The sequence below is a fragment of the Plutella xylostella genome, chromosome 10, assembly GCF_932276165.1.
Source record: "Plutella xylostella chromosome 10, ilPluXylo3.1, whole genome shotgun sequence".
Taxonomy (NCBI): domain Eukaryota; kingdom Metazoa; phylum Arthropoda; class Insecta; order Lepidoptera; family Plutellidae; genus Plutella; species Plutella xylostella.
The window spans coordinates 7,667,131-7,684,977 of NC_063990.1; the positions used below are offsets into that span (position 1 = coordinate 7,667,131).

Consider the following 17,847-nt stretch of genomic DNA (forward strand, 5'->3'; position numbering starts at 1 on the left):
CACATCTTAAACGCTGGATGGCTGGCCGAAACAGAAAATCTGGCACATATTTTATTGTAAAAATATTTAAAAGACAGCATCTATCATCTTTTTAGACGCATTACTGCATTTAGACGTGTTAAATACTATTTATTAATACAATTGAAAGCTTACATCTTTACTATTACTGCTACTGTGTAATTTTTATGCCGCCTCCACACGTATCTTGAACCACATTCCTCGTCACTGCTGCCAGCTACCATTCTGATGGAGATAGATAAGAAGTTCATTATACCGCGTGTTATACAAGTCTTGTTGGTAAATGCTCTTAACTCCGGCCATTAGATGTTTGTTTTAAAATGTGCCGTTTGAGTCTTAAGATATGGTCAGATGGGTCTATTTTGTTTAGAGACTACCAACTGCCTGTATATGCCTACTATGCCTAGGGATTTAAATATAATTTAAAAAGCTTCTACCTACACTGTATTCATTCTTATTTGGCACAAAGGTAAACAATCTTTGTGTGTCTTTTTAATCAAAATACTATTAAACAGATAAACTACAGCCAAAATAAATGGTTTAATTAAGAAATCAATCATTTTTGCTTGTAAGAATTGTATTTGTCACTATGTTTTATATTATAACTTAGTTTTTAAATTAATTCGAATAAAAAGACACTCCAAGACTGCTCAAAATCTGTGCCAAGTAAAAAAAAACATTATACGTATATTATTATTGAAATTTTTAGGTAAATCTGATAGTTAGTAGTATTCAGAGATTCTTCCAAGTTTTTTTTACACTTTAAAATTTAATACAATGAATATAAAAAAAACAGATATTCAGATCACGTCTTGGTCAAAAGCTGGAAAAAACATTGTATCTACTCGTAAATAGATTTGCCGTATCTTCCCCCCTCAGCCTTGGATTAGGGTGCGGGGAAGCATTTAGTCGGTGACATTTCTAGTATTTATTCAGCATAATAATAATACCTCAACGACGACACCGGAGCCTCGCAAGAGTTATGGCTTAGGGAGACACCTTCAAGGTGATCCGATTGTTGCGAAAGACGAAAATGGAATTGGCTCTTCATTTTTGCCTCAGTTATGTTGGGCCTAAAGTTCAGAAAGACTTTTGCGATGCTCCTTCAGAGGCCTATTGCCAGTGGTGCAGGATCATTTTGAAGTGTCAACCCAAAAAAAGTATTGTATAATAATATTGTGGTTTCATTACCAGTATTTGTGCATAGATGTGAAGCCTCATTTCCACAGTTGCTAGTAGAACCAAAAGTATTTTAAATTAAGTATATATTTTTATTCGTTACTCTCTCATCCGTATTAACCTCTCCCGTGTCCATCGTCGCGGCAGATTACAGCACAGAGCCTGGCGGTTCCGTAGGCACAAACGGTGTCACTCGGTACCCTTTGCGGTCTCAGTCCTTAAGACGGAACCCTGATTAGTGCGTCAAGAAGCAATCCCAGATTATGCTTGAAGAATTACGCTCGTCGCCCGAATTTACAGTAATTCTCACTGGCAGATGAAGGGTTAAGTGGCCGATCCGATTTAGAAATAGCGGTGTTTTGTGTGTCATTGTTGAGTTATTGTGGATAATAAAATAAAAAAATGCTCATATAATAAGTACTTAGATAATAATTATACAACACTACGCTATCATAGTTACAATAGTAATGTAACCTTGTATATACTCGTATTACAATTGTTATTGGATCATTTTATAACTTCTGCAGTTTTGACAACGAACATAATATTATATTCAAGACACACTCAACTGACTTAGGTGTGTCTCCATAGTAAAAGTCAGGTCAGATTCGAGACACCTTCCATTAAATCCACTTGTTATAATAACCGTAAAACTTGACTAACCTATTAAATGAAAAACAACACGGTAAACATAATATCATTTAACCTTATTTAATACGCAATAGTTTAAAAACAAATGTCCAAATACAATTCAGACAAAGCCGCCCCCGGTCCCAATTCGCATCGAGTAGAAACCGTATGCAGAGCATTTAGCGCCCCCGCCGGCTCAAACTGTGGATATATGGGGGGCGATAAAAACGTATCCATCTCGATATGCCTACACTAAATCACGAGCTAATAGTCTGCTCAGTCGTAAATATGTCGGTTCCCGCCAATATCTAAGAATATATACTGAGAAGGCTTTTCTTGGCGCGTCGTCACTCAAACGGTTAAGATCTCTTTGTGATCCGATTGTTTTGCCCTTTTTAGGGTTTGCTGTTTGTGTGTGAATGAAAAGTGTTTAGCAGTGTGTGAATTTACTTATACAGTACAGTGCGCGTGATGATGCGATTTAAGAGACGTAAAGTTAGCTGAAATTTACATGGAGCAGTACTCAAATTTAATAATAGTTATTAGGTATATTTTCCTCGCATACTTTTTTATACCATTATTGTTATTAACTGCCTGTGCTAATTTCAAACAACCGCATACCCACCATAAAATGAGATGTTCGTAGCGGCGTAGCAGCCGCGTAGCTCGTAGCATTCGTAGCGCGTAGCCAACTTCGTAGCCCGTAGACATAAAGTTTAACGGGTCCTGTTTTATTGTAATGAGAATAGGACAAATTAGTAATAAGATGGCGACAGAACAACGAATGCGCAGAGTTTGATACTACGTTCAAATCAAGAGAACATACACATTAAATACAACGGCCGTGCGCCAGGCCGCGATGACGGCGGATGCTTAGTGTGGATATGGCGTCTTAGATTAAAATATAAATTTAATAGAAATAACTACTTCGTAGAGTCGTGTTCACGTAACGGGTAATGCCTAGTGCTGTCATTCTAGAGGCTGTGGGTTCAAATACTTGCATCTTCATGGAAACTTTGCTAACTCTTAAAATCAAAGGGACAAAAGTGATTCAATCTGTCAGTCGTAATTTTTTTTGCTGAATACTTTTACTGTTTCCCAGTTTTTTAAGAAAAAAAAAACACTTTATTTAACGGCTAATTTATCACCTAATAGTTATCCACTGCTGGACTTAGGCCTCTCCGCCTGAACACTCGGTTCTCGGCCCTCCTCATCCAGCCACTACGGCTATCTGCCTAAGGTCGTAGGTACAGCGGGCAGGAGGACGTCCCACGCTGCGTTTGTCTGTTCGTGGTCTCCACTTGAAAACTCGTCTACCCCAACGGTTATCGGTTCTTCGGCAGCTTATTTTACGTAGAATAAATAATTTTAATTTTGTGGTTTAGACTGACCTGTAACAATCACCCGTCACCACCTCCATGTTGACTCGCTATGTAGTAACCACTTTAATATAGGTTAGTATGTAGTAAGAGGTGGTTCGGAATTCGCCTGTATGTAAGTATAATATATTTTTTTACAATACCCTGTCCCTATAACCAGTCTATCTATCTATTTATTAAGGGCGCATCCACACTGCCCCCACACTCCCCGCACCAGATACAGCATTCGCACAAATTCTTGGCTCATTTGGTTTTTATTCATCCTCCGTAGCGGCCTAATCGAAAGTATAAATTCGAGTTAACGGCGCAGGCCGCGCGCGCCTGATAACGCGCCCCTTGTTAACTAGTAATAAGAAAAATAAACCTAAATTATATTTATCCAGGCGGCTCCGAGCGATGAAATATCAAAGTTTCCGCTCGGACTTGCAGGTGTGGGTGCGCCTTTATGGCCTGTGAAGTGAAGATGTTGGGGTTTCACGCTTAACACATTTAATTTGGTTGTTTTTAAGGGAACTAGAAGATTGTAATATAATTGTAATTGAATATAATGGATATATGCGTTGATATTATCATTGCTATTAGACAATTAAGACAGTAACTTAGTTACAAGAAAATTTTGCAATGAAAAGTAAAGTCCTCACTCAGTAAAGTGGTAGCGAAAAATGTTGATAAGATAATAACTGTCCTCCATCAATCGGACCTGAAAATCGCATGAAAGACAAAAGGAGCTTTTACAGAGTCAGAGTGAACTACTAACTGTGGCTGTCTGAGAGCCATGGAATAAGGAAGTACCTCATACAACGTGGCCTTAGTCAGAGGAACGTACACTCCTCCAAAAAGGTAGCAAATTTATCCTCAAAACAAAATTAAACGCAACTGGCGCCGATACACCGCGAGGCGATAAAATTCACAACCACGTTGTAAACGCGTCGTTAAGGTGCAAAGTACTTTAGTAAAAATATTAATATTACTCTCTGAGCGAAGAAATCTTAATTGCCAGGAGTCCGCCAGCGCGGGCCGGTAGAAAGCCTCTTAAACCGAAGAAAGTTAAAAAATAATTAATTCTTTCGTAAATATTCATACCTCGACTTTTCAAGTTTAAGTTGAGTACTCCATGGAAGTAGGAATAAATAAACTTTTGCTTTGAAGATTGAGAGACCTTTACGATTTACAATGTGTTTGAATAGTCAGATTAACGTTGGATCACACATGCGATATAAATTGGCTAGAATACCTACCTGAAATGCATTTTTACCCTTACAGCTGCATGACTAAAGAAGTTACAGGATTATACAGATTTGTTATTACATAGTAGGTACCTAATAGACAAATAGAAGATACATACAACATTAAAAGAAACATGTCACATTAGAAGAGAATCCCATTCCTCCCTCAACACAGTTAACCCTATCGTGAAGGGTAGAATAACTCCGTTTTAATTTGAATCGCTATCGCGGGGCCCTATTGTTTTTCTTTCCTGAAATTTTCCGGTCAATTTGACGTTTGCTCGATTTTCTTACGCTCTTAAACTCTCCCTTCCCGATTAATTCGAATTTAATTAGTTCTCCGCTGAAGTGTTGGCTCATCTTGGTTTTTTTTTAATTAGGTAGGTACCTATAAGTCGTTTTGATTTATACTTAATCAGATGAAAGTGCATTAGGCCACTTTTTACGAGTAATTATGCTTTCGCAGTGTACCTACAATATTTTAAAACACTTTTCATTCGCCAATACAATACCAACACTTTATCACTATTTTAACAACCCCACCTAACCCGTTTAAACCGGGGCGCGATAACGAGACTTTATGACAAAAAATCGCAGCACAGTCCGGCGAGAGAATCGATACAATTACATCGAAATCTCAGTAATCGATGCGATATATAGTGACAGTGCGACCGCCGGCTAACCCTAGTTTATGACAGAGTGTCCACTGATGGACATAGCGCGCGGATTGTCGGTATCGGCCGGGACCAGCCGCTGGCGTAAGGGTCTATTCTGGATCTGTTTAACAGATATCAACAACTAAAATAAAAGTTCAAAATAATGTGACACATTTACAAATAAAATAACATTTATAACAGGAGGGACAAAATACTGGAGCAGAATTGTAAAGCATGGTGTTTTTTATGAATAAATTAAATAGAAGAAAGTTAAAGACCAATAAGACGCGGACGGTAGCTATACCTTACGTGGTCTTGGTCTGTCATGATATTATATAGGTCAATAGGAATTGGCCTCCATGGCACCTCATGCTATAGCACTATTATATTATGTATACCTACGTAGTTTATATTAACGAGATTGTTTTTTAATACTTATATTAATGCACCAATGCTCTTTGCTACTTCAATAATTTTAATGCAACGAAATTATTCGTTGTCTGGAAATGATCGTTTTTAGCGATAAGACCGTTGTACATAAAAGTTATTAACGTTTTATTATTTATTGTGTGTGAACTCTTGAGCGCAAATAAAGTTTATTTTATAATTATCAGAAGATGTATTGTTTATAAATTTAATATTTTTTACTTAGTACCAAAATTCCATTCGCCTAGATCTCGAATCAAACTGAATTCGAATACGTGCACCAACAACCCTATCCGACTGAATTACAATCGTTATTTCTTGTTTATTGAGCAGGGTCCGATTGAACCGCCAGCATTACAGGGTTAAGTTATTGGTAGTAATACGCTGTATACCGTTTCGATACAGTATGGCCCCCAGAGACCCCCCCGTTGATATTTCAGATTTAGAGTTTCTGTACGGCTCTAGGCATTCAAAATAAATAGGTAAGTTAATGTAAGCTTCGTTTTTTTTACTATTGGAGAACCATTCTTTCATTTAACCAATCACTACTACTAACAAATATCGATGAAATGGTTTAGTTTCTTGTAAAGCATTATAAGTTGCAATCGAGAGCAAATACCTTATTCTAAGGAATACATCGACTTACACTGAGTTACACAAATGTCAGAATTAAAGATATTGCTGCCTTGTTTTCACAGTATACAGGCCGAAAAAACAGCATAAGCAATCAAATTACCCTGAATATTGTGAAAAATCCAAGCTACACTACAAAAAAACATAAATCGGGACTCGATATGAGTAGTATCTCGACAATAACATCGTCAATAACTCGATAGTTGCGTTTATATCACTCATGAGCGTAAACTAACACCGCCATCGCCGCTGCATCGTAATGTGACAGCCGGTGGAGGTACGAACCACCTCGTAATGAGGGCTGTTATAAGTTTTGTTGGGGTGTACTACGAAAGAGCCGAGAGAAGACTTATCACATACATTTCCTTATGTGCCTGTCTGTTCCTGAGACATCGCTTCCTTTCATATCCAATACTCTAATCCAGTAATCAGTAACCACTGCACTATTTGGTCGTCTCAAATTCCATATCAAAGACTCATTTTAGCTTAGCCAATGCAACCTGGACCCTCAATTTTATAAAAATACACTCGAGAGCAATTAAAAAGTTCCAGGGACATACGGAACGGCACTGGCAGATGGAACTTGTTCATTGCTTGCAAGTATGTAGATATACATGAAAATATTCTGCATTGTCATTTAAATGCAGACATCACTTACAGTGCGACAAACTTATCTGTTCCGGTAAGAGCGAACTAAATTGATTCATATCTCATTATTTACGTATGAATTGTATATTGATATAGATTAGATGGGTTTATTGAAACCACAAGAGCGCATTACTACTACAGGCAAACTTAAAATCTTATAGAATGAAGAAATATTACGCATTTACGTGAGCCGTCACCGGAACAGATAAGTTTGTGGCACTGTACCTCAATTTGTGTACGACATAATACCATGTCGTACCTCCATGTCCCCGGAACATTAACACAAGTTTATTGTCGTACGATTGGCGGACCATATGGCCATATTATCGCTTGCCACTACTGGAATTAAAAATACATAAATATAAAGCATGATAGCCAATAATGAGCATTATCAACTGCGCAAATTATTTATTTATTTTAAAACTTTATTGTAAACAGAAACATAAATACATAACAATTGAAAAACACAGTAAAAGTATACAATAGCGGGCTTATTGCCAAAAAGAAATTTCTTCCAGCCAACCTTTGTTGGTGAATAAAAGAGTTACTAATGAGCTATTAAGTTACAGGTACAATAATAATACTAATTTAATACAGCCTACAATTTTAAGTTAAGGCTATGTAATATAATATTATGTTTATGTATTATATTATGATATTGTAGGTAGTGTAAAATTTTGGTACGTACGGATATAATTAGGTTGTACAGCTGTATATTAATTAAATCAGGATCTTGTAAATAATACTCTCAAACATGTACATGTCAAAGATGTCTCAATCTTCTACTCCCTTAAAAAAAGTAGAACATGAATTTGTTTCAGTAGCATAACGTTTAGCATTTTCGTAACATTCAAGTTAAAATCTGTTCTTTCATCTCAGATACTATACCCAGATACTATTGTGAATTACAAGTGAAAATCTCAAGCTATAAACATTAATAGCAGATTTTATTCATTTTCTTTTTTTTATTTAGTATCTGAGATAAAATAACAGAAAAACTCAATATATTTTAAACTATATTAGAACACCATTGGAAAATACCCCAAAAAAAACAAACTAATTCAAAACCATAATTATCCATATACAGGATGTTCGGTAATAATTAGTCGAACAACACAACGGGCCGCGTTCACCACCCATCCCGTCACCTCGGTTAAACCGGTTCAAGCGCAATCCGCGGCACATTTAACTAAGTTTACGAGTATTGCGCAGATTGTCCCGTGCTCTGTATGATGTGAGTTATTTTACTGCCGCGCCGCTGATCATTGCGAGCTGATTTTACATTTATAATTTTGGTGATCATTAAGTACCTACACTTAATAATAATATTATTATTTTGTTTTTATTTAGCTAGGTACCTAATATTTAGTGGCTATAACAATTTTTTTCTGTATTTTTACCATGATTTTTATAACTGTAGTTTTACTCTTTGCTTTAAAAATATTCGTCTTTACTTTATAGCTAACTTAACTAATATTTTCTCTCTATGTATTGTTTCGCTTCTAATCGATAATTTTATCTGAAAAGTGAAAAATGTCAAGATGTGAAAAAATAGTACCAGATTTTATTGAACTAGACATTTGCACTTTTCAATTTAAGTAGTAAGCATAGACATTCGCGTATGTTAGTATATTAATGTCTATGGTAGTAAGTATCTGAGATAAATAATACCTAATTTAATTTTATTATTTACTATATTATGTTGCAGGCTGAAGTGGCTAGATGGGAAAGGCCAAGGACTGAGTTTTTCACCGATATTGAGAGAGGCATATTAATTCCAGCAGTGGATGACTACGGGTTATGATTTTTTCGAATTTATTGGCGGCAGTATCATATAATTTCTGGTGGAGGTTTAAATACAAGCCTTATGATTTTGATGATGGTAACATATATTACTTTACTTATAACACATATTACTATCAATATTAATTTCTCTCTCACAGTACCGAAAGAGACAACAGCAAAAGGAAAGAGACACACAACACAGTGAGTGTCGCCGTAGTAAAGTGTGCGAAATCGCCTCTAACTCTTACTGCCTTCTCTACTGCGCTACCGGCAGATATATATGTGGAGCGGTAACCCCTCAACGTTTACTTAGACTTTTAAATTTAATATCAGAATTAGTAAGTATTAATGCGAAATGTACGAGTAATAAACCTAGTATGGCATATTACACAGTACACAATAGATACATATTATGCTATTTAAAATGTAAAAAAACAATGATAGGTAAAAAACACAAATATATATCTCATAGAAAATATAACATAAACTGAAAAAAATTACAAATGATGTGAAAAATATAACATTTATAAATACATACTAATTGATTACTTACATAATTATTTTCAATGCTTTTTTTTCGAACCTGATTTTCCCTGATAATAGCATTATATTGAGACAACATCAGTACATACAACATAGATTTTTGTGCGGTTTTACCTGCTCCGTATAAATAAACGAACTAAGCAATTAAAACAGGCTCGCAAGTCGTGCTCGGGCCGGCCACTGTCTTAAATCTAAGCGGGCACCCTGTGTATTGGCAATATCTGGCCGGGCATTACTTGTGCCCAGCTTGCATATGTCGATCGCTACACCCCGTAGCTGCAGATTTACACGCCCCTGTAGATGGGTAATTTAGGCTCGGTCGGGTGAGTAAATTGGGCTTACTAGTTGAAATGTTTGTGATCTGTGCAACCGGCGCTTAGGTATTGGACGGTTAGTGAATGCGCTTGACTGAAGCCGTTGAGATTGGCTACACGCATTGTAGTGAATATATTTTTAAACTAGTTCACATAAAGGAATTCTTAGGGTGACTTGCACAACAAAGTTAATGAAAATTAAATCTCTGACCTCTTGCTTTAATTTTGATTAACTTTGTTGTGCAAGCCACCCTTAGTGTCACATAATATATATATGTTTATTTATTCACAATTACTTAAGTTTTAGCTGTCGTACGTACAGTAAATGTCCCTTGAATGTACCTTTCACTTGGTACTTTGACGTTTATTTTATCTAACTTTATTGAAATATGTTTTTTTAGTAAAATTTATACACAACAAAACGACGCATACTAAAATTCACGTAACAGCAATGAAAAGGCTTCTGTTAATATTCCCGGACATCCTCCGGACAAACCGCCTGATATTCAAAAAAAGAACAAGATTTGACAAACAGCTGTCGAGATTGTGATGCGAAATGCCCATACCCGCACCAACTTACTCCTGCATGCATCAGGGACCCTAACGCAAACAAAATAGCTTTCATAATCGGTTGTTAATAATAATTTAAAACCTGCCAGCAGTAGTGCGTAGCTGCAACAATCACCAATCTTGTTTAGAGGTCGATAAAGTGCAAATTGCAATGTAAAAATGGCATTTCAGGGTTGGTTTGCAAAATTTTTCGGTTGGCAGGCGTGGTTGCACTATTTTGGACAGTGTGTCAGTTCGTTTAGACAGTCACTTGTTATGCTTTATGACAGTGTTTGTAAGATATAGATTTTAAATGATAACTTTGATTTAGTGGCGCTTATTGAGGTTTTAAAAATGAAATGTGGAATAGGTAAAGGTACATATATCAGTTATGAGATTTTTATTCGATAACATTAGGAATTAGGATACATACATACAAACATACAAGGTGCTTGATTATTTAAGTAGCTACCGTCCCCTATCGAATGGTCAACCAGGTGTTCACCCCGTGTTACCGTATACCTGTTAACCAAAAAAGAAAATCTTATCGCAAAAACAAAATCACAAGCAAAACAATAAAGAAAACAAATCTAACATTCAACCAATCAAGCACACTCAGTCCGCAGCGGACCGTATGTGAATTCTCCGGCTCATAATATCGCAGTCATTACGCACTGCCAGTATTTAGGTGATTATCGCCACTAAATCATATTTTACGGCGGTCATTATGTGCGCAGGCGACGTCATTGAGTGCTGTGTTAATAAATATCACGAACCCCCTTCTCCCTGATGGGCCTAGAGCTTATTTTATGGGTTGCCTTAAAATTTTTGAGCTATGAGGTTCATGCTAGCTCCGTACTCGGATTACGATAATGTACAGTTGTGGCCGCCCTGATTCGACCCGCCGTGGGCGGATTTTACTCCTTATGGCGTACGAATTAAGAAAAGTTATAATCATGTAGGTACTTATACTTTTCAGGGAGTTCAGGATACTAAGTATTATTTCAGAACATAATTTCAAAGGAAAATATTTTATTTATTAGCAAAACAAACAGCAATATACAGGAAAATTATCACAAGAGAACTTACACACAAAATTGCCAATTATATGCTTCAACTATTCACCAATTATTTATTATATTCGATTAAACGTAAAAACGTACGTCCCTAAATAATTTTGAATTTTTTACTTATTTCTATCCGGTAATAAAATTTCTACTGGCACCGGTAAACTTATTTTAAAATCACCATAATTTACTTCTCACACACAACGCGCGCTCGTGAGCTCTAATTGCCGCTAATTATCGTAACATTTGATTCGGATGCAATTTTAATTCCGCCATTTTGGATACTCTTTGCCGCCATTTTGAACACCGGCCGCCATATTGCATAGGTGTGTCGCGTTGTAATGAACCGGAATGCCGAATGATGGCACTTTTATAACGTTATTATGCCGTTATTAGGTGGAATAATTATTACGCGGATTAACTGTTTATTTATATTGGTTGACACTTCAAATAGGTAGTGCATTTTATGGTGTTGAAGTCGATAGTAATTATTACATGGAAATACGTAGGTACAGACTTAACAAAAATTATGAGGCTAATTATGAAGGTCATGTAAGTCTTGTTAGTTATTGTTAATAATCTCCGTTATTTAAAATCAAGATTGAAAAAGTATGAAGTAAGTAGTGGTGTACCTACCTCATAAAAAAATATCGTGAGCTAGTTTGATTAAGAGGAGAGTATACCTTCGCGATTCGCGATGGTAATTTAATAATAGTTATGTTGGTAAAGGTATAATATTATTGTCATGACAAATATTTAATTGATGAATATAAAAGTTTGAACCATTGTTATGGAAAATAATCACTACATAATCTATTGACAACAAACTGATGCATTAATTTTTAAATTCGCCTGACAAATACCAGTGTACAGGGTCGCAAACACGGTGATACCCCTCGTTATTCTAACCGAAGCATTATCGTTCCAATTATCAGCTCTGAAATAATAAATAACGTCGGCTAACCCATAAAACTAGAACGCAATCAACTCAAAAACTAGCGTTCAGCCGCGGATAAATCCACATTATAAACGCAGCTTAAATATTAGGGTTAAACTGATGTCATTTTCATGAATATTTTTAGGTCTAAATTGGAATTCCTTTAATTATGATTTTATTTGTTAATTCAATAGACGTAGGTATTTACTACAGGCGCGTGTCGGTTTCATGTCAAATTGTCAAGTGTATTACCATAACAACTTGTTTTAAAAGTACCTAGGTACCTATTATTGTCTTAGATTTTTCTTAACAGAAAACTTTGCCCTAAACCGTAATTTAACCTACTAATTAATAACACCTTACGTAGCGTAGTAAATTGAATACTCAGTAAAATTTCATACACCTACAGTCATTTTCCAAACAAATGAACCCACACGGGAATCGAACTCCATCCCGTGAAAAGCCAGTGATTTTTCATCGTTCCCGTTTCCCAACTTTTCACTCAGGCGGCACTGCGTCAAAACTGATTAAATTCATAGCAAATTTTAGGTCGTTCCGGTCGCGGCTCGGGCTATAATGAGGGCGGCACAATTGTCGTGCTTTGATTTAATGACTTGAAATAATAGCAATCAATACCCTTTCCCAGCTAGGATCATATTTTTGCCGGAGCCGTACAGGGTGATGTTTTTCGGGGCGTAGTTTCTTGTTAAGTTGTGCCAGGGTACGGCTAATAGGCCGAAATGTAATTTTCATTACTTTGTAGCTATTAATTTGCGTTTCGTGACACAGTAATAGAGAGAAATATTGAGACTTCGTGTTTTTCGGTCTTAGATCGTTTCATCTACACTTTTTGAGTTCTTAACTTGACTTTAACTTCCCATCAATCTCCAAGGAGAAACTATAGATCATAGACAATCATAATCTTAATTGCAAAGTAAGATTATGAGGTGATAAATCTAATATAAACGGTAGATCCAAGAAGTGATAAATTTAATAAACAATCAATAATTGCTCAAGCGAGCACCCTGTGAATGCGTCGATGACACGCAGCCTATAATGGAGGCGCATTATTTTGCTCTAATTAATTTACGATAATGCCTGATAAAGGACCGGCCGTATAAATCTACGGAATTACACACACCAACTGATATTGAAAAGTTTGCTTTGTTCCACGTTAGAAATGGTAATTGTAAATTATGTACGGTGTGAGCTTATGGAAATACCTATTAAAATATATATTTTATGTTTAAAATTTTATTTTACCTGTGATTAAATCCTGCCAAGAAAGGTTCTATACTTTTCCATTTTGAAGTTTTTAATTTTTATCATATTCAATTACAGGAAGTTTATTGTTGCATTTGACAATGCACTAAATTGGGGCTTATTTTAACCAGTATTCTCATCTAATATGGGGAAAATTTTTCACTGGATACGGGTTGTGGTATTCACGAAAATTTGCATTTTTTTTCACAGCGATATTGTATCATTGAAATCTTTGTTTGGTCCACTGAGAAAGCTTTTGTATGCTTGTATACGCATGTAGCAATAAGACCATTGAAACAGGAACCTAATTAATTACCCGCACGGCCCATATTTCAATAGCACTCAGCGAAACTAGAAACAGAAGCCAAGCTAAGACTCCGTAACACAATAAACCAATAAAAATGGCGAATAAATAAAAATAACTGCCGCGTTATAAATAATCTTGAAGCAGTAGTACTTTCGTATTTAGTCGGTATATCACGACAGGCTTCGGCGCGGGTGGCGTGTCACACAGACTGAAATATGGCGTCACAGAACATAAAATATACAACAAAAACTGTTGTTCTTCCAGCAGTTTTGCCCCATATTAAGAATGAGCACAGACAGAATGTGGATTTGGAGTAGAAGCATGGAGTCGACGGTACACTGTTTTTTTTTTGTTTAAAAAAATGTTATGAATTCAATGTAGCAGTCTTAATCTAGCTAGAACCCCAATGATAATATTTAAAAATAAACTAATACTTACATCAAACACTACATTTGGTAGACTCAGTCCTTGACTATGTGGGACGTGGGGTTACCACCACCGAACATAAGCAATCCTTAAGCAGCGTCACATCTGACGTAACTCCTATGGATGTGGCAGATATTTATCAGCCAGGCTTTACTTATTGATAGTTAATTGATAATATTATTATGTGTCGGTAGTAGTCTGGTGGTACAGTAGCCGTACTAGAAACTAATTTCCAAAGATGAAAGTCTATAATGTAGGTACTACCACTGCATGTTAATAAATATGTGGGGACATCTCACACACGGCCATCCCACCCCAAGCTAGGCAGAACCTGTGTTATGGGTGTCGGACAGCTGATATATCTATACAGATACATAGATAGATAGATATTAAATAGATAAACGACAACCAGACACAAGGCAAACACAAGTACTCAGCACACGAATGTTTGTCCTGGGCGGGATTCGAACCCGCTGCCCCAAGCTTTGGAAGCAGCTTCACTACCGCCTAGGCTACGGTGCCGTCATGTGTAGTCGTCGCAGAGTGGTCATCTCCACACGTTTCCCTATTCTCCACACCACCGCTCCAATTCAAGCCCAGTTCAGGGGTAATTCGTTATTTTTATTGTTTTTTGTTATTATGATTCTGTCTTGTGGATTATATGCGCGTGATACATAGACCGTCGCTGGATGCATTTAATTGCCTCAAACGCTTTAGTTACAACTTATGGCCGGCGAATAAATTATAAGAGATAAGTACTAGGATACGAGGAAGCGCGAGGAGGAATGAATTGTTTTGAGCTTAGTAGCTCGGTTGTGTAAGGTTTTGTAGCACTGTTAATGTGGCCTCTTTTAAGTCATGCTTTCTTAGTATGTTTGAGTTTTCACCTCCATTCATTCATATTGCATATCTTTGAAAAGTATTACTGTTACTATGATTTCAAAATTATAGGGAATACCGGGAATACTCTTTTTTTTCTGAGAATCCATGAGGTATTTACTATTGTTTTAGGGCCATGACTAGCCAAACGTAGTGTAGGTTGCCCTCCAACTAAATAAGGCAAACTTTTGTCTGGTAAAGATCGTATCCGCATCCACAATCCTCCAACTGAAAGAGTTTAAAGGCTATAAATGTGTGTGTCAAAGGTATGCTGATACCTACATAATACAAGGTATTGCAAAAATTAGTTATTTAGTAAGCCGAAAAGGGGTGAGAGAGAAGCCACTTTTTTCGCGAATTTTAATATAACTTAAAACCAAAGTTGTTTAGAATGACCCTCATCCGCTTACTATACTTTAATTTTTTTAATACCTTGTAGGTATAAAATAATGTAAAATACCCTTGTACATGTAGGTAAGTATCTCATTAAGCGGCAGGTAGGCAGCGCGTACGAAAATGTTGGTGTTTTCATTGTCTGGTTCCCGTAATTAACAAACATCGAGCCGTTGGCACCAAAAGGTTTATAACCTACACGCCGGGCGAGGGCCCGTCCGGACCTATTGATAATAACGACAACATTCACTGTGTTTATCACGAAAAAGTAAAAAAAAAATGTTTTTTTACGACACAAGTACGAGACACGGTATTTTACAAATGCATAAGGTATTTGAGTGCCAAAAGCAACTGTTCTACGTGTATGTAATTATGTTTGTATTACGTAGGTATAAATAGGCTAATAACTATAGTGGTATAACAGATAAGTAGGTATATAATATTGTAACCTAAGAGCTCGGCCTGTAACACTAAACTGCCTTGGCGTGTAGTGGTTGCATTGGAGGGGAGGCCGAGAACAGTGTGTCGTACTGGCGTTCATTGGAAGGAGCATTGTATCTTTTACAGATTTTTGACAAATGATAATCAGTTCGTAAGATATTATGGGGTCTCAAAATATCATCAGCATTAGGCCAGCACCGAGGCCAAACGCGAACGAACCCACACGCTCATACGTGTATTAAACGCGTTTAATAACTTCATGAATATGTGAGGATTTTGTATGAGTTGTGTCATTTGAATGGCGGCCTGTAACTGTTCACCGGAGACTATTCCAGCAACCTGACACTGTGTGGAGCCAGGGGGTCACTCTACATGACGAAAAACTGAGTTTCGGAACGCTGCTGCGCGAGCCACGACTCTATCTCGTTGTATTAAACGTGCCAATTGCACGACTGCTCTCGCTCGTTCGTTTTTCGTCAGTATAGAGTAACCCTCCAGGCTAACGACGTGGGTGCGTCTACGTCATATAGATGCTACATTTTACGCCTGCCGTGATTTTGTATAGCAGACTGTTGTGATTGTGAATATATTTGGCTCGTTATTAATATGCTCATTTGCTTATTTTACAATAACTAAATGACACTTTATTGTAAGGCAAGTGGTAAAATTAAAATTGTTTACTAAGTACCTTAATGAGCTTAATAATTACAATAAACCTACCTATCATAATGATAACTCGTCAAACCGAACCCTTTTATTTCCCACACACTAATTACCTAATTACAAACACGCATAGATAAAAGATGCAACTACCCGTTTTATCTTCAGTCATTCTCGAACTCCCGACGCGGCGACATCGCCAAAATGAGCACTAGTTTAATGGACACGGACGCGATTCTCTCATCCTCGGAGTACTGGAGCCGCCTGGACGAGCAGTGGGGAACCCCTATAGACCTGGAGACTGACGACCAGCAAGACGACAACTTCGTGCCACCGACCAGCCTGCAGTCCTTCTTCAGCACCATCGACCTCCGACCGAAACACACCTTCGACTCGGCCATCATGCTGCGACGGGTGCAGAGGAAAGTCTACGACAGTCTCTCCAAGAGATCAGCAGCTTCAGTCAACTATAAGGACTTCATCCAGGAGCTGGATCGAGACGAAGCGACACACAAGGAACGAGAAGACAAGCAGTTCTACTACATCGGAGGGCAGATCATATCAGCAGCATCAGTTGACGAAATCTGTGACAATATAGATGATATATTCAAATCAGTGAGCAAACTCAGTGCCACCACCAGCACCATACGACCCTCAAAGGCAGCGAAGCCGCCGCCGAAGATACCCGAAGTGATCGAATGCAGTTTCTCAACCAGTAACCTCTCGTTCGATGATACTCACGACTTCGAGAAGGAGAAATCCGATGGTGATGATGTGGATCGATTCATTGACGAGCTGTTTGATGAACTGAACCAGACCATGGCAAGTTTGCAGAAGTCCAGTGTTTTGGACCAATCAGGGGCGAGGATTTTGGACCAGACGACGACGATTGAGTCAGTGACTACTCTGGTGAAGAAATTCAGTTCTATACTGGAGAGCCCGGCTGTGAAATGCAGTCCGCGGCGGCAGAGGCAGTGTTGTGAAAGATTCAAGGACTTGGCAGATTTTTGGAAAAACCGCACGTTGCAATTGTAGTTAATTAATGATTCATACTTATGGTTATGTGTGCTAGGTAGGTATTAGGTAAGTACTCGCTAGTACTGTTTGTTTTGTTTAAATTATTTTATGTCCTAATTGTTATAATTAGCTTTGCTAGGTTTTAAATTATGGTCTAGGTCTGTGATTCCTAATGTCGTCAAGTTATTGTTAAACAAGGTATGATGTAGTAAATAATAAATTATAATTATTAATATAAACCCAACTGTTTTATTTTAATGCACGATACCTTCTTATCTTATAAAAAATTGGTCATTTGTTATTTACATGTAATTTAGGTCGACGTTATTATATTGAGAGTACGTTTACAATAATAATAAGGCCATTTCTCAACATTTTGTGTAATTAAATTTTAGAACCACTTTCATTGCATATATGCGTACCTTTAGGAACTGATTTATTTATTTAAAGGTACGACGTATGCCATCTGTA

At 37.1% G+C, this 17,847-nt stretch overlaps 1 protein-coding gene across 1 annotated transcript; it reads left to right on the forward strand.

Annotated features, from left to right (window-relative positions):
• Positions 1-16,448: 16,448 nt before the first annotated feature.
• Positions 16,449-17,600, forward strand: LOC125489068. The gene has a single exon (XM_048623629.1). The coding sequence runs from the start codon at positions 16,564-16,566 to the stop codon at positions 17,392-17,394; it is 831 nt and encodes a 276-aa protein (XP_048479586.1). The 5' UTR covers positions 16,449-16,563; the 3' UTR covers positions 17,395-17,600.
• The last annotated feature ends 247 nt before the right edge of the window (positions 17,601-17,847 follow it).

Excerpts from the sequence above, each read along its gene's own strand:
- LOC125489068 (XM_048623629.1), top strand. The coding sequence starts at position 16,564 with ATGAGCACTAGTTTAATGGACACGGACGCGATTCTCTCATCCTCGGAG.